Source organism: Acipenser ruthenus, chromosome 14 (genome assembly GCF_902713425.1).
Source record: "Acipenser ruthenus chromosome 14, fAciRut3.2 maternal haplotype, whole genome shotgun sequence".
Lineage (NCBI taxonomy): Eukaryota > Metazoa > Chordata > Actinopteri > Acipenseriformes > Acipenseridae > Acipenser > Acipenser ruthenus.
The window spans coordinates 38,143,090-38,161,364 of NC_081202.1; the positions used below are offsets into that span (position 1 = coordinate 38,143,090).

The window sequence follows — 18,275 nt, forward strand, 5'->3', positions numbered from 1 at the left end:
GAGCTCTCCGTGCTTAGACGCTCCATGCCTCCGTACTTAGTGCCACAGCATGTCAATAACACCTGTACTCAGTGCCACGATTCTTCGGTGCACTAATACTATATTCTACCTCACTCAGTGTCCTCGGTGCTTCTGCACCCTTGGTGCCTGAGTGCTTCAATACACAGGTCTACACCCGCCGGTGTTAAAACAACGCCCTTGGGGCTGTGCAGACATCAAGCGTGGCTAAAGTCCACGCTTGCACGTCCTGCACAATGCCCCCTGCTAGCACAGCTGAGCTGTATGCGTCGTTGGGAGTCCCTGGCCAGACAGCAGGCTCAGCTCAGCTGATAACGCCGGTCACGGTGCTGACCCCGCCTGCACCGGTGGTCACTCCGGATGTTACAGAACCGGATGTCAGCATTGCTGAGGAGGACCATGATACGATTTCGATCGAGTCCTCATGGGAAGGTAACTCCTTCCTTCAGAAGCAGCCCCCACCTCCCCTGACCATTTCTTTGGACCAGCGGTTGAGGAATTGCTGCAGCGTTCTTAACCAAAAATGCAAGGCGTCTCGGCAGGTTGCCGTACTCTGGTACGGGAGAGAATGAGACGCTGGCGTCCGCCGTACTCACCAGGTTGTTCGGCCGGGCGAATGGTTTATCACAGTGGACCGAAAGGACATGTATTCCACGTCCCTATTCGTCCAGCACACAGGAAGTATCTTCGCTTCGCTTTTCAGGGGAGTGTCTTTGAGTTTTCCATGTTGCCATTCGGCCTCTCCTCAGCCCCCTGCACGTTTTCAAAGTGCATGGATGTCATTCTAGCTCCCTGCAGCTGCAAGTGATCAGGGTGATGAATTACCTGGATGACTGGTTGATCTGTCCCAGTCGCAGGAAGCAGCAGTGGCCCACACAGCGATTGTGACGAGCCAGTTAATACAGGTCTACTTGGGTCTCCGGCTGGAGCTCTTTGTCTGTCACGGTATACGGACTCTAGGACAGCGCCTCTCAAAGCAGCGACTGTCGCATTAGATTGCGGACACAGTCTCGACTGCTTGCCCGCACCTGGGAGGGTAGCCGCACACTCCACTAGAGGGTTGGCTACATCTTGGCCCCCCTTGGGTTATGTGGTTCTGATGCGTTGCAAAAAGAGAAATGGCTTCCTCAGGATGACGGTGTTAATCCCTCAGTGGGCGGGACCCAGTGCGTCATCCCAGGAAGGGGCCTATCGGCAGCTCTGGTATAGAGAGCTCAGCAATATCCTCCCAATGGGCAGGCATATTGCATACATATTATTATTATTATTATTATTTATTTCTTAGCAGACGCCCTTATCCAGGGCGACTTACAATTGTTACAACATATCACATTATACATTATTTCACATTATACAGATATCACATTATTTTACATACAATTACCCATTTATACAGTTGGGTTTTTACTGGAGCAATCTAGGTAAAGTACCTTGCTCAAGGGTACAACAGCAGTGTCCCCCACTGGAGATTGAACCCACAACCCTCCGGTCAAGAGTCCAGAGCCCTAACCACTACTCCACACTGCTCCACACTGCTCCACATAATGTCGTTGGTGGTCGTCTTCGAACTGAAAGGGAAGCAGGGTAAGTATGACCTTTTCTGTTGTAAAAGCAGCCATTAACAACCTTATGGAAGCACACGCTCGGCCTCTTGCATTTTGTGATAACCCAGTATTACAAAATGCATCAAGTATCAGATTACATTTACACTGATATAGCAACACCAGGGGGACCCTTTTTCATAGGCTGGTCTATGAACAATAGTCCAGGAGGACCATTTTCCAGGGGGGCCCAAATTTAGCGTGACACCATCATTGGACGTTCTGCAGTGACGAATACAGGAAAAGCATTAATGACCAAAAACTGGTAACCGGTAATCCTTACTTGGATTAAGGTGAATTTACTTTAGTGTTTTGTTTTTTTTTTGGAGGGGGGGGGGTAATGTACAAGGATTATTTGATAAAGATTTGATTTTAAAATGTAAAGCCCACTGTGGCAAAGTGGTAAGTGAATACAGGTGAGTGCAGTGCAGAGTGGATACAAAACAGACAATGATTTCCAGGTGCAAGGGTGTTTATTGATTTAATTAACAATGTCCAGAGCCTTATGGCAAACACCTGTAAATAATAATGTTGGAGTGATACAGCGGCGTGTATCACTCGGTATTTGTAATTCCCCGGGTTTGACCCGTAACCAAAAAGTCCAGTTTTACACACCAGCACTAAACACAAAACACAAACACAGTTCTTAGTGATAGTGAATACGTGCAAGTGGTGTAATACAGTTCTCCGTGAAATCCAGGGGTGAAAGTGATGTCGGGGTTTATGATGGCTTTCGCTACAGCTCCGGATCTTGCAACTGGTAGTCTATTAAAAAAACAGACGACAGTTAACAAAACACTAACAAACACAAGACAAAACTCACGGTTTACGATACAGCACACAGACTCCTTGTAAGTTTTCAACACTAACCATTTACCAAGGAACAGATCACGTATGCTAAGTCCACTATTTATATCCTCGCTCATGACCCCTAGGTTAACGAGCGCATCCGCTCCTCCAATCCTCGGATGCCACACCGTATAAATTGTCGTGCCATTTAGTTAAGGGTACTCTGTTCCTTTTACACAGCGCCCTCACAGGTCGAGAGGGAGATCTAACACCAAGAATCATTCGATCTCTGTCACACCCACACACCACGCTTTTGAGGGGACATAGTAAAAAAAGACCAGAATATATATTTATTAATTACTGTATGTGTAAGAATTCATATACAGTATAGCCTAATGTGTAATATCTTTATTTCTAAAAATAGGAACCCATTAATAAGCGCAATAAGACACTCCACTCCTGGGTGTTGGGTGCACTAGAATAAATCCAGGGGCTGAAGGCGTATCCATCACCCTGTCGTGTCCTATTGCTTACTTAGAGTGTGTGTGTGTGTGTGTGTGTGTGTGTGTGTGTGTGTGTGTGTGTATGCGTCTCAGACTCTAAACGAATCTAAACAAATGTGTATCTTTTTCATAAAATACAAAATACTATGGGCATGACTGACTGATATGCAATCCTTAATTGAGTCTCCCCATCTGTTAAGGAGACTTATGTGAGAGCTTTCACACCTGCCTTGAGAGGAACATCAGAAATTGATGGTTTAGTCTACTAGATGCAAATACCAGGATCTTGAAGTTACTGAAATAAGCCTTCCGAAGCCCTACATTTGCCATGTCCCCTAGTGTTGATGGAACTGTGTGGTATCAGAGCACAAATACACAGTTAATGGAAGGTTTAAGGAAGGTATGTTGGAATGTTTTGTGTAGAGAATGCTCATAGTGTTCCTTGAGAACCTGTTAAGTCTTGTTGTGAGTGCAATTACTGGTAAAAAACCAAGGGTAAAACAAATCTCAATTCAAACACACAAATCCCTTTAACAGCTGATTGGGGCACTTAGAGGCATCATGTGTTTGGGATGTAACTGGTAAAATTATTCCCCACAAACTTTGCTTTTGTGACCAGGACAGTGATATTTTGAAATTTACCTATTTCCAATGAGAAAACGGGCGGGTTTGTCTTTTCGTTCACATAAAGTCAGGCATAGGCATATATCATCACAGAGACAGGCAGTCTATTTAAACAAACTAAAATAAACTAAACATGTCTGATGCAAAGAAATACAGTACATTTCAACTAATCGTCCACTAATTCTGGATTGTAAAATATGATGTGTTTAATTGCAGTTGTATGCAGTGAACAAATCCAGAATTAAAATCGTGTAAATCACACACCACACGGTACACCACACGGTACACCACACGTCCCGCACAAGCGCGTGATAAATAAACTACATCTTCCAGAATTCCACAAGAAGAGCGAGCAGTTACAGATTGAGCAATGTAGTCGTTGATTGGCTGAGACCAGAACCTAACATATTCAATGGAGCGACACGGAAGCCTGTTTGTTAGCGTTGCGGATCAATACAGTACTACCTAGTAACACTGATACCGAACTAGCATTGAAGTCGATTGTGGCACCTTTATTTAAATTCACCTTTTAAATATATCATTCTTTGGTAGCGTTCTTGTTACGTTTGTTTGTCGTATTGTATTTTTAGTTTTCTTGGATTCGGGTGAGTAAGGATGTCTAGAAAATTAGTTTGTCTCGAAATGTATTCACTTAATAAACTTGTAAAATAAAAAATCTTCTTTAGATTCTTCTTGTAAACAGTTTATCATTTTTAATATTAACTCATTATACAGAACTAGCAAACAAAAGATAAGTGATATACATTCGAGCACAGTACAGCAAGGTCCTGCATTTGTATAAGTTGAAATCTCCCGCTGGTGGAGGCGCCCTAACAGAAAAAACAGCGAATGGAAACGACAGATCTGTAGTACGTCCGAGTACTAGTTATTTTTATTCAAATTTGTTTTGTTTACCTGTCATATTTCGTTTTGTTTATATCTAGCATGGATGCAAGCATACAAATCTTTATACGCATTTATTTTTCAGTAATGTAGAGTCCGTGTTTATTATTGTATTTTACTTTTTAAACATAGCTGAAAAATAGAATATTTTGTATTTCATATTTTAGGTGTACGGACATTAGATCTGTAACGGAGTCCCCACGAACTCGAGACAGAGATTCTAAGCGGTAAGACTTTCCTTACATTTTTTTTGAAGAAATATAATTGGAGTAAGGTGACCACATTTTGAAGTCCTTAAACTGGGACAGTATGGAAACATTGTGAATAACTTCCAAGCGACGGTTAAGCTCTAGGGTTTTTATGTTCACTTTGTCAATGTCTGATCTAATATCACATTGAAAGTGAATTTAGAGACTCGTGGTGATATTAATTCAGAGTGGAATATTTTACTTTCAAAAACTTTGTTGTGAATAAATCCTATTGTCTTTGTAAGTTCATTTATACACAACAAGTATAGTTGTTAAATTACACAGTAGCAATTCAATAATATCAAATTCTTAGATTCTCAGTTCACAAAAAATCTATTTTATTGCTGATTACTGCTACAACTCTAGTCCCTTTTCTGCCTAAGAAACTGCATCTTCTCCTGATTTCCCCTTTCGAGTTTATCTCTCTCTCTCTCCCTTGTTCTCTATCTGTATGCTATCCTCCAGTGTTTAATCTGTAAACCAGGCCCTTCCTGTATGAAAACATTACACATCACAATATTTCTATTTATTAAATGGTTACTTCATAGAATATTTTTTCAAAATATTTAAATTCTTACCATTTAATATGCCATGGTATACATTTTTTTTCCAGCCACTTTCTACTATTAAGCAAAGTCATACATTTTCTATGATGTGGTGGAAAGCCTAAAGGTGATGAAATGTGTTAAATATCCAATCTTTTGACTTTGTGCAATAAATGAAGCCCACTGCATCACCCATAAGCTTCCCCACCATTTCACAGGTAATCAGCTTTTCTGAGTTTTGTTTAGAAGCTAACCTGATTACAGAAACAGGAATTACCTTCCGAAGTAGTTATTAAGTATGGTAAATAGTAATCTGGTTAGGCAAACCCTTTGGGTCAATTGCAGCGTACCAAATTGAGTCCACTTGATGTGTCTAACTAGTGGATTAAGCAGGTTTAGTTCACTTGGTTGGTCTACAGTTAGTACACCTGCTAATCCCGATTTGCACCGTACCACAAGTTAATCATCACAGGTAGATCATCTGATAAATCAGACTAAACAAGATCCTGATTGCAGTGTACCAAAACAGATTCGTGATCATCCTGTTCAAGTGGATTAACTCAGTACTGTGAAGGACAAGACTAACTTGGTACGCTTGCTTGTCCGAAGCATTTACTGCTTTTCCCTCTAAAATGACAAGTACATCTGAAAAATTTACTCTGTACATTTCTTATGACCGTCACCTTCGGGCAGTCAGATCTGTGAGAAGAAAGTCTCGGGCAGTATATACTGTATAGGCCCTACATTTTAAATAAACGTTTTAATCATGTACTTTTGATACAGTTTTCAGTTTAATGCAATACAATTTCAGTTAATATGCTTTAACTACAAACAAGTAATGGTCCATTATCACGCAATTAAACTTTTCTGTGCCAATGCAGCAGTGCCGGCATCTTAAATGCCAGCTTTGTGGTCCAGTGGTTAAAGAAAAGGGCTTGTAACCAGGAGGTCCCCGGTTCAAATCCCACCTCAGCCACTGACTCATTGTGTGACCCTGAGCAAGTCACTTAACCTCCTTGTGCTCTGTCTTTCGGGTGAGATGTAATTGTAGTGACTCTGCAGCTGATGCATAGTTCACACACCCTAGTCTCTGTAAGTCGCCTTGGATAAAGGCATCTGCTAAAGAAACACAATAATAATAATAATAATAATAATAATAATAATAATAATAATAATAGTGTGATCCGCCTTGAAATGTGCACGAAAAAGACATGACATTTATTTTTTCCACATATTGGATTAGTAAAGGGTTTATACAGCTATAATTTTAGGATTGAGGGAATTAAAAAAAAAATAACTAAGAACAATATGTAGTCAAAAACTACAACATGATATCGCAGAAGTCTACGGATGCCAATAACAGTAGTACAGTGTTTCGTGTTAGAAATGTCACATTTTTCAATTGTCACTTTTTTGTTAAATATATGGAAAACTGCAAAGTGGTATGCAATTTAATATGTTAATGTAACATTATTTAACAGGTTTCATCTGACTTTATGAAGCACAATGTGTTAATTCTATAGGGTGATGCAAAGCTTTTGGCTGTAGCTGTAGGTTAGTCCTCATTATCGATCTAACTTGTTCCGATCAGTTAAACCAGGGGTTCTCAAACTCTGTCCTGGGGACCCCCTGTGTCTGGTTTTCATTCCAACCAAGCTCTCAATTACTTAACTAGACCCTTAATTGAACTAATAATTAGCTTAATTAGACCTTTTTATTTGTGCTTCAGCTCTTAAACTGTAAAAAGTTACTTATAAAATGTTACAGCTAACTTGAAATCTGCAACTGTTTAAGAGCTGAAAACCAGCAGACACAGGGGGTCCCCAGGACTGAGTTTGAGAAGCCCTGAGTTAAACCAATTACCGGGATCGTCTGTTTGGTACGCTGTAATCAGGATCAAGTTAGTACAGATTGCAGGATTTTCTAGTCCGCATTTTAGTCCACTTGATGTGACTGAATCACTGGTACGTTGCAATTCACCCTTTAAGTTTCTCTGAATAGTATTTCCAAATTCTCCCTTTAACATGCTGTAAGGCAGGGGTGTCCAATCCTGGTCCTGGAGGGCCGGTGTCCCTCTTGGTTTTTGTTCCAACTGTACCCTAAATGAATTAACTGGCCCAATTAAGCTTCTAATAAGCACTTAATTTGTCCGGCCCTCCAGGACAGGATTGGACACCCCTGCTGTAAGGTATCACTTATAACGGAAAGGAACCTTGTTAAAAATTTGTTAATTGCATGTTGAAATTTCCTGCCTATTCTATTATTTTCAGTCTGCAGTTTTTTGCTACCAATCAGTGATCATGAGAAAGCATCTTCTGGCAATCTGAATTAGATAACTATGCATTTTACAAAGGCTAATTTCTTTGCTGATCTTGGCTGGAGTTAATTTTTTTTGAGTCAACAGCATAGGCTGAGACATGGATCAAGCTGTGATAAGAATACATCGTATTCCTTTTCTTATCAAATAAAATGTTGCCACTGCTTTACTTAGAAAAGGAAAACTGTTTAATCTTTCTTAATTTAAGTATTAGCCTATGTAAAATGTGCAGAGTAGTTTTCATATTGTCAGGAGATGCTTTCTCATTATCATTGATTGGTACTGAAAACAGGGTTGGCGATTATTATTATTTATTTATTTATTTATTTATTTATTTATTTTAATTATTCATTTTTTTGTAGTACTGTAGTTCTAGCTTTACAGTACCTCCAAACTGTAAATTTAAGGATGTTGGAAATGGTGGTTTGTGAATAGTTACATTCCAAACTACATTACTCACGCCAGAGAAAAATCCCCCTCACTCATCCCAGTCATTCTTTTAAATAGACCTGGTTTCAGCGATTCTTAACACAATGCTCAATTGTGTATTTAGGAATCGGTGAATATGTTAATGATGGGGCAGGCGCTCTATAACGGGGCAAGACATGTCTTCAGAATACCATTTCAGTGCAGTATTTAGTTTTTACGTCTTCCCTGCATTTATGCACCACAGAATCTGCGCCATTCGCGCTTGCCCTCACATTTGCACTGTGATCAGAATACAGCCCTAAGAGAGTTTATAGACAGTAAGAGTTTAAGATGTTTGTGTTAATAAAAGGTTTTTAAAACATACTTTTCATGTCTTTTCCTTGAGAAACTATATCAAATAGGTAGTAAATGAAAAAATGGTTTAAATCAGCCAACCCTGACTGAAAAACTAACATGTTTTTAACAGGTTCCTTTCTGTAAAGGGATATCTGTTGGCATAAAACATGTGAAAAAGGACACTTTGAAATAAAACTATTTGGAGGGATCAACCCCACCCCCAGCCCCCCAGTAATTCCAGCCCTGACAGTTGCTGAAGGAAAAACGTATGTTTTTATCAATGTGTTTTTTATCTTCTATTAAATTAATAGCAGTGATAAAGTAACATACCTTATATAACAATTATGTAACAGATAGCATTAATCTTAAATATGAGTACTACATTGTCTCAATTAAACTATACTACTTCTATAGTACAGTCAGCACTCAGATATCCGTTACCCAGCTACACGTCAGCGCTGGGATATCCATTACCCAGATACACGTCAGCGCTGGGATATCCATTACCCAGATACACGTCAGCGCTGGGATATCCGTTACCCAGAAACACGTCAGCGCTGGGATATCCGTTACCCAGAAACACGTCAGCGCTGGGATATCCGTTACCCAGAAACACGTCAGCGCTGGGATATCCGTTACCCAGAAACACGTCAGCGCTGGGATATCCGTTACCCAGATACACGTCAGCGCTGGGATATCCGTTACCCAGATGCACGTCGGCGCTGGGGTATCCGTTACCCAGAAACACGTCAGCGCTGGGATGTCCGTTACCCAGAAACACGTCGGCGCTGGGATATCCGTTACCCAGAAACACGTCGGCGCTGGGATATCCGTTACCCAGAAACACGTCGGCGCTGGGATATCCGTTACCCAGAAACACGTCAGCGCTGGGATATCCGTTACCCAGAAACACGTCAGCGCTGGGATATCCGTTACCCAGAAACACGTCAGCGCTGGGATGTCCGTTACCCAGAAACACGTCGGCGCTGGGATATCCGTTACCCAGAAACACGTCAGCGCTGGGATATCCGTTACCCAGATACACGTCAGCGCTGGGATATCCGTTACCCAGATACACGTCAGCGCTGGGATATCCGTTACCCAGAAACACGTCAGCGCTGGGATATCCGTTACCCAGATACATGTCAGCGCTGGGATATCTGTTACCCAGAAGCACGTCAGCGCTGGGATATCCGTTACCCAGATACACGTCAGTCGCGTTTTACCACCCTTGTATTAAGAATAAAATCAGTCCCCATTATATATATGTAACAAATTAATGCACTTACCCATCACACGCGATTTTCCAACTCCGTCACAAGTTTTCTGATGCAAAGCCCATCAGTCACAGCCTGCATTTAAAAAAAACAACAAAAAAAAACAAAACAAAAACAACCTAATTCTCTCTAATGCCAAACAGTTTGTCTTATATTGTGCAGTTACACAGCGCTTCTTCCAGTTTCACCTGCAGCCAAAACAAAGAGAACGAGACAAGCTAGGGTAATGTAACAGTTAATCATTAAACAGTTTTAGATACTGTGATGCATTTTTTTTATCTGTGATCATTTGTTGCTTTTGTGCATTTTCATTTGCAAGTGAACTGTGACATTAGGGCCTTATCAAGCACTCAATTCTGCAGTTTTGAATACTGACTTTGGATACTGTTTTAATTCTGGAAACTGTGTTGTTTTTTTACGTTTAACGCAGTTCTGTGCATGGATAACATTTAGATTTAATTTTGCTGTTAGGTCGTTAATGGGAAATTTTACATACCGGATTTAAAAGTATGTACTGTATTACAGTTAATGTGTTGTCTCTTTAGTTTTGGCAAGTGATATTTACAGAATCCTATCGTTCTGAATAAAAATACTACTTTTGTTAAAAATATAGTACTGTACCAACAGAACCACAGTACATCTAAATGGAAACCTTCTTTTTTTAAAACAGTCCTTTTCAGATATGTATTTTTGATATTGTCAAAAAAGATACAAGGGTTGGAACGGGCCAAAATGCAATAATCAGATATGCGTCACATGCGTTTAACCGTCACTGAAGTCAGAATTTTATAGGGTCGGATATGTGAGTGCTGACTGTACATTTAACAGAGAAATAAAAACCAAATTAAAAAGAGATGTATCCTGCCTCAGGCAGCTTATTTAGATATCTTTAAGAAAGGTCAAATGAAACAAGGGCGTTATTCTTTTTTTTGTAATTGTTTTAACTATTTGTATCATATACAGTACTCAACTATCAATGTAAATACATTTTTAAAGAAATTAAATGGGCACATGAAGACCTGAAACAATTGTATTGCTAAAAAAAAAAAAAACACACACACAAAATGTATACTTAAAGAAATCAAAACATAGAAACTAACTAGATCACACATTATTTTGTGTTATTCACAAACATATGTTTCTTAGATGGTACCTGTGATGAACTGAAAGTGAGTATAGGCTTATTTCAATAGGAAATCTGTTTCCAAATACTTTTGTCACATTTTACAGCCCTCCTATTATTGTGATGAGTTATTTTGATGCACAGTGTTCAAACCACGACACGCTTCAGTGCACTGTGTTGTAAACATGGCACGGTGATGTGACATGACATCATTGAATTTTGCAGTTGTCGCCCATCGCTACACACAAAACAAAGTCCCACAGATACACAAATGTTATTGATGAATGTCAAGAGAATAGTTCCAACACAATGCAATGGTACCTATATGAGCCGTTCATGTTAGACTACCCTAGTCTAACCTCTCAGGCAGTGAGAGTGATGATTCAGACAAGGATAGCTGCCACTTAGTTTTAGCAGCAGTCCGTGGATGAACCCGCCCGCTATTCTCTGTGATTGGTTGCAAATATGAACGTTGACTTCAATAATTCCTCAGATTTGCACAGCGCTGTACAGCTGCTTTTTAATGCTACTGGTCGTTCAACCTTCCCTTTAGTCACATCAAGTGTCATTGTACTGTAATAAGTTAGATATGGTAGTAACACAGCAGTCTGCATGAAAGTACAATATTCTGTTACCGGGGTGACGATCCGCAGGGGGGAAAAAAAGGGGACAAAATGAGCATCCCAAGAAGGGTTCTGGGGACAATGGGACCAGTGTTCCAAAAGTCGGACTGTCCCGTCCAAAACGGGACGTCTGGTCACTTCAGTTTGGAGGGGAATAAAGTTGGTTACCTGTTGCCGATTGTTTTTTCGTTTAAATGGTTGCGGATTGCTTTTTCATTTACAGATAGTGTGAAGGAGAGATGAATCGATTTAAGATTTGCTTTTTCAGAGGTTTCAGTTAACATGGAGAAAATAGATCAGACCTGTTTAAGTAGTTATAGCCATCTCAAGAAAGTTTTAGCCACCTCACGAAAGCGACTAATCCCACTATACATACATAAAATCTGCTTTAAGAAGTATTTAGGGCTGCAAGAAAGGGTACCACATCGTTATACGTAGCAACTCTAGTTTCCAAAGCACCGGGGCAGTACCTATAGCAGTTGTAGTGCTTCAGTAAAATACGTACAGAGTACATAGTGTACAAGACAGTGTATGAGAAGTGCTATGGTAGAATATGTTTGAAACATACAAACTATACGCTAACACTAATAATTTTAATTTCTAAAACGGAGCACCGTCCGCCCCTCCCACTCCAGCTTGTGTTATCAAGAGGCAAACCTTTAATTTCTTCATTCGTCATCTCAACAGCAAAGCGTTGTAGAGTGTAAGCTGTGTCTCCAGGGTCACTTGACAAGTGTAAGTTCATATTATTAATATTTGTAGTAGTAGTAAAATGTGATTGATAACCTGCTTGGAAAGGTGACTGTTAAAAAGTCTGCTGTAGTTGGTGCTGCTGCAATGCAAGCTTACTGTATATAACGCAGGCAGCATCAATTGTGTAAAATATTTTAATTTAAATTATAAAAACATGATTACTGTTCTATATAAAGTATTTTAAAATTACAATTGAATGTTTTATTCCATTTATATGGATTACCTGTAAACCAGTAGGATTTTCAATCAAATACAAACAAGTAGCTATTTTTTATTTATTTTATTTATTTCTTAGCAGACGCCCTTATCCAGGGCGACTTACAATCGTAAGCGAATACATTTCAAGTGTTACAATACAAGTAATACAATAAGAGCAAGAAATACAATAACTTTTGTTCAAGTGTGACAAACCACAATTCAATAATACAGCAGATAATAGTGATAGTTACATCAGGATATGATTAAATACAAAATACTACAGGTTAAACACTTGGCAGATTACAGTATCCTGAAGTACAGGATTAAATGCAGTAAAATAGGGGGCAGATAAGAGCAAAATAAAGCACATTTAAATGAAGGGTGATAGTGTCCCAGGATACAAACAGAGGAGTTTTACAGGTGCTGTTTGAAGAGGTGAACACCAGACGGGCAGCAGAGTTCTGGATGAGCTGGAGCGGACGGGTGGCGGACGCAGGGAGGCCAGCCAGGAGGGAGTTGCAGTAGTCTAGGTGGGAGAGTACCAGGGCCTGGACCAGGGGCTGGGTAGCATAGTTGGTGAGGAAGGGTCGGATTCTTCGGATGTTGCTCAGGAAGAATCGGCAAGTGCGTGCCAGAGTGGAGATGTGCTGGGAATAAGAGAGGTAGGGGTCCAGGGTGACTCCAAGGTTTTTAGCGGAGGAAGAGGGAGAGAGTGTGGTAGATTCCAGAGGAACAGAGATAGAGAGATCAGAGGAGGAGGGAAAGAAAAGGAGGTCAGATTTAGAGAGGTTATTGGTGACGTCATCAATAACTTGTGCAAATGAAATATCGAAGGTTTGAACATTCCTTCGGTAATGTGTGACGAACCTTCGAAGGTCAAAATGTACCCTTTGTTGCAGCCCTAAAAACTACTTGAAGCAGATTTTATGTATGTATAGTGGGATTAGTCGCTTTCGTGAGGTGGCTAAAACTTTCTTGAGATGGCTAAAACTATTTAAACAGTTCTGATCTATTTTCTCCATGTTAACTGAAACCTCTGAAAAAAGCAACTGGCAAATCTTCAGTCGATTCATCTCACCTTCACACTTTCTGTCAATGAAAAAGCAATCAGGAGCAACCGTTTGAATGAAAAAGAAATAGGCAAATCTGAAATTGATTGGCCTCTCCTTGTATGCTGATGTCTGTAAATGACAAAACAATCGGCAATAGGCATAAATTGTCAGCAAAATGTAATTTTATTATAGACAGCGTACTTAAAGGTGGGCTCCATAAAGGCAAAGGGTATTCAAATCTAAATTCAGTTATACATTCTAGGATATTTAGCAGCCTACTTTACTAAAACCCCATGCAGATAGATTTCTGAAACTTCCGCTAAATATTCTTGTTCCTAGGTATTGGAAATATGTAATCAGTTTTAGTTTGCTTTACTTTGAGGGCAACAGCAGGAAACAAATCGTTTTGTGAATCAAGAAGTTCATTTTCTTTCAAAGATCTTTTTGAAACTTTGCTGTTCACACAATTTTATTACTAAATATCTATACAAATCCTTATACCCTGGTAATTGACCAACTGATGGGTGCTCAAGTACAGTACTCTATTTCTGAATCAGGCAGTAACAGTTGACGGGTTTCCATGGAAAAAGGGTAGTGTGGGTTTCATTTGCTCTTCTTTTAGCCAGAGAAATTCTCCTTCCAAGTGGAAATAACCAAATTAATATTTAAATATGGGAGTAGTGTATTTTAAATGTTTCTGCTTGACTTGCAATTTAGGTTTGCGTGACTACTGATATCGTGCAGCTTTCTTAAACTGTGTTTCCACACTTTTAGTACTATCGTTGTACTATTTGCTAAACATTTTTAACTGCATATATACTTTATTATAAATCTATTATACATGTACATATATAATATATACAGGTTTTCCTTCAGCAGATCTGATCCTCATAGTCTATGAACTGAGCTAAAATACCAGCATTTAGGTTAATGATATAAAAATGACGCTGTCAAAATGTTTAGTACAGTACATTTTTTTTAATGATTGTATTAAATCATGGCACCCCAGCTGCAGGACACTTTGGGGTTGCGAAGACACTCCGGCAAAAACCCTCAAGCGTTCTACTGGGGGTGCTACCACCAATATGTAATGGACTATTGCCGGCGCTTCAACAAATGTGTTGCTTGGAATGGGCCCCCAGGCCAGTCCCAAGCCCCACTCCTGCAGTTTCCAGTTGGCGGGCCCATGGAGAGATTGGGGGATGATGTCATGGGACCCTTTCCTCGCTCGGTTTGGTGGAAGTGCTACATCCTGGTGGATTATTTTATGAAGTGGCAGAAACCTACACCATCCCGGACCAGGAGGGCGGGGATGATAGAGGGTGCCCTGCAGGAACTGCAGTCAGACTATGGGGCACAACTTTGAGTCAAGGGTCTTAGCTGACGTGTCAATGGCTGGGGATCCATAAGACCCGGACCACGCCCCTGCACCCCCAGAGCGATGGGCTGGCGGAGGGGTTTAACTGGACCCTCTCCACCCAGCTAGCCATCGTCACCACCAGCCATCAGCGGGATTGGGACGTCCAGCCTCCAATGGTCCTGCTAGCCTGTCGCACTGCTGTGTAAGATTCGACCAGCAGCACGTCTGCATTGCTGATGCTTGGCCGGGAGCTGCAGACCCCGGCTGAGCTGCTGTTTGGTCACCCGCCGACTCGGGAAACGGAGGCTGGAACACGCGTCCTCCGGAACCTGCTCCTGCCAAGTCGTCATTTTTCGCACTGCAGATCCACAGCAATGCCACCAGACCTATAGTGCCGGAGGACAACACAGATCTGGCGGCTCCACTGCAAAAGCACAGGCGCCCTATCGGCCACAGGGGTCGCTGATGCGCGGTGAGCTGTGGATTCCCCTGCCGACCTAAGCCCTCCCTACCCGGGCAGTGCTCAGCCAATTGTGCGTCGCCCCCTAGGAACTCCCGGTCACGGTCGGCTGTGACATAGCCTGGATTCGAACCTGCGATCTCCAGGCTATAGGGCACATCCTGCACTCCGCGCGGAGCGCCTTTACTGGATGCGCCACTCGGGAGCCCCCCCCGGGTTTTGGAACTTGTTGGAGAGATGGTTTACTGAGTAAAACTTCCACCCAGGGATTGGAAGGTGGTATTTATTTGTTTATTTAGCAGATGCCTTTATCCAAGGCGACTTACAGAGACAAGGGTGTGTGAACTATGCATCAGCTGCAGAGTCACTTACAATTACGTCTCACCCGAAAGACAGAGCACAAGGAGGTTAAGTGACTTGCTCAGGGTCACACAGTGAGTCAGTGGCTGAGGTGGGATTTGAACCGGGGACCTTCTGGTTACAAGCCCTTTTCTTTAACCACTGGACCACAGAGCCTCCTGTATCCCGCCATGACCGGCTGGGGGCAGGGAGCACAGTTCAGACCACAGCCAGGACTGAGGACCCAGCCCCACCTTCACTCAGGGTGTCTACATCATCAACCAAGGACCACATAGCGGCCAGCTGGGGACAACCCCAGTGACAGCCCTTTGTCTCCCTCACTGCAGTTCGGAGCAAACCAGCCATGGGGAACCAGACGACCACAGCGACGGCGGTACCCTCTTGCCGGGGACGAGGGGCGGGTGTGTGCAACGGCATGTCCAGTTGGGATATTGAGGTTGCATCGTTGTGCTTTGCTTACAGCAACACCATGCTGCAGCTATGCGTGCATGGAGCATGAGAGACAGAGCCTGCTGCAGGGCTGCCTCAGAAAGGACCCATTGGCTAACATTGATGTGTCACTGCACCAGCGGTGAGCCCTTGGCAGGGATGTACCTGGACTAAGAGAAGGGACCGGGGGACCCAGGGTGGGAAATTTTATTATATATATTATATTTTTGTTGGCGGGCTTTAGGCTATTTTAAGGGGAGCCTGCAGCACCTCGCGGAGTGTGAGGAAACTTGCCGTGTGTATTGTGAGCACTGTGTTCAATAAAGATCTTTTCAAACTCCACACTGTTCCTGAAAAGCTGGTATGCTACAATATATTACAAAGATGATAATTATTTACTTTGGTCTGCAGTTCCACTTATGACCAACAGGTGGCAAAACACTCCGGCGTAGACTTGTTCATAACAAAAAATGAATTAATATATTGTGGAAGAATGTTGAAAATATTTCAACCAATATCTTATTTGTAAATTGGATACTTTTCAGTCTACAGTAACACATGTTTATCTCACTGTTTTTTTCTGCAGCTCAAAGTCTGGTGGAATGTCCTGCCGTTCCCCACAGAGACAGACCCCAGAGCGGGATGTCACATCTCCCCTGCCACCCATTAATGAGCGCCTAGCATACTTGCGGCCGTCACGCGAGCTGCTTGAGTTCTACCGGCGGAAGGTGTCGGAGTTCGATGGGGAGCATGAGGACATGATGAAGGTGCTGGACACTTACAGATCCACCTATGAGGAGCAGGTAAAAGCTTTCAAACTCTTATTACTTGGCCCTGTGCAGTGATCCCATTCCCATGACATTGAATTGCTTTTTTACATTTCCTTTTTTATGGTGTTTGAGAGGTTCTGTTGCACCCATATTGAGTTTCACTGTAGTGCCTTTACCTGGCTTTCAGCTTGTGTGGAGTATCCTATGTGATGGGACTGAACAGCCTTCCTCATTCCATTCAGCCATCTACTCTAAATACATTTTGTTTATCTATACTAATTCAAGACAAGCTCAAAGCTAGGTACATACAGACGTCTAGAACAGTGCCAACAACTCAATATCGGGGCACTCAACGATTGCAAACAAATGAACACAACTGAAGCTACTTTAAAGGCTGGTAAGTGAACTGTTTGAGTCATTGTCTGACTGCTCCTGTTGCTCTCGTCTCCAGCACAAACTGCAGTGGGAGATGCGACAGCGGGAGGGAGAGATTGCAGAGCTGCAGAAGGCTTTGAGTGACATGCAGGTTTACCTGTTTCAGGAACGGGAGCATGCCCTCAGACTCTATGCTGAGAATGATCGCCTCAAAATCAGGTAACTGCTGTGGACTGTTGCAATACAGAAATAAGGGAGTGGAGGAAGTAGATTTTCAATTAAGAGTTTAAACCATAAAACAGCATTTGCATGTATTATCTTATGTTGTTTCACTTCTTGGTCAAAATTGCCTAATTGTTATGGCTGCCAGAAGAGGTACGACGGTAGAAACAGGATCCTCCGTAAAACAGACTTCATCAGGACTTCGCACTCCACAGTTTCCCTTCACATTGGCAGTGTAAAGTAATGCAAAACGGTCAAGTTTTCCTTCTGGTGATATAAAGTGTTTTCTGCTCTTGTAATGCAGGGAACTTGATGACAGAAAGAAAATTCAGCATCTACTGGCATTGGTTGGCCCTGATGACGGCGAGATCACATACTTTCATAAGGAGCCACCACATAAGGTAGGCACAGCTTTTATCTGAAACAGCCAGTAGAGGGCAGTGCCTTTTAATTCTGATCATGTTTTGGCTCCTTTCTGCAGTCCCTCATCAGCATTTACATTAGTTTTCCTGGGAATCCTGGAGTTGGCAGAGTTCTCCCTCATAATATACTTGTCTCTGCTTTTTCTGTCATTGCTTTTAATTGCATTTGATATTGCAACATCCATTTATTTTAGGTCACAATTTCTCAAAAGAAAGTACAGCCTAGTGACCAGAGTGGGCGTGAGGTCACCGGGACAACAAAACCAGGTACGATTTGATTTGCCCATTTTGAAAGTAAAAGAAATTGCAGTGAAGCAAACAGCAGTATGTCATCCATCTACATTTCCACCTGAATCATGTTTTGTGGAGATGACGGTTTAGTTACTTCTGAAACAAACACACATTGGAAATGTGAAAAAACGGCAAGTTATCAAAAGTGCCCAGCCATTTAAAGTGGAGATATGAAAAACACAGGCCAAGTTTCAAGAAACCATTGGGGCAACCTTACCCAGCACAAAGTATAGGCACAAATGTTTCT

At 41.8% G+C, this 18,275-nt stretch overlaps 1 protein-coding gene across 2 annotated transcripts in view; it reads left to right on the top strand.

Annotated features, from left to right (window-relative positions):
• Positions 1-3,926: 3,926 nt before the first annotated feature.
• The window catches only part of ccdc77 (coiled-coil domain containing 77), a 42,117-nt gene continuing 27,768 nt past the window's right edge, over positions 3,927-18,275 (top strand). The window contains exons 1-6 of one of the 2 annotated variants that reach the window (XM_034032740.3): positions 3,927-4,140; positions 4,606-4,665; positions 16,535-16,751; positions 17,170-17,312; positions 17,620-17,716; positions 17,932-18,004. In XM_034032740.3, coding sequence (XP_033888631.2) covers positions 16,551-16,751; positions 17,170-17,312; positions 17,620-17,716; positions 17,932-18,004 — 514 coding nt within the window. In that variant the 5' untranslated portion in view covers positions 3,927-4,140; positions 4,606-4,665; positions 16,535-16,550. Of the gene's footprint in view, positions 4,141-4,385; positions 4,405-4,605; positions 4,666-16,534; positions 16,752-17,169; positions 17,313-17,619; positions 17,717-17,931; positions 18,005-18,275 lie in introns of those variants that run through there. The other variant, XM_058986484.1, reaches the window with a different exon arrangement.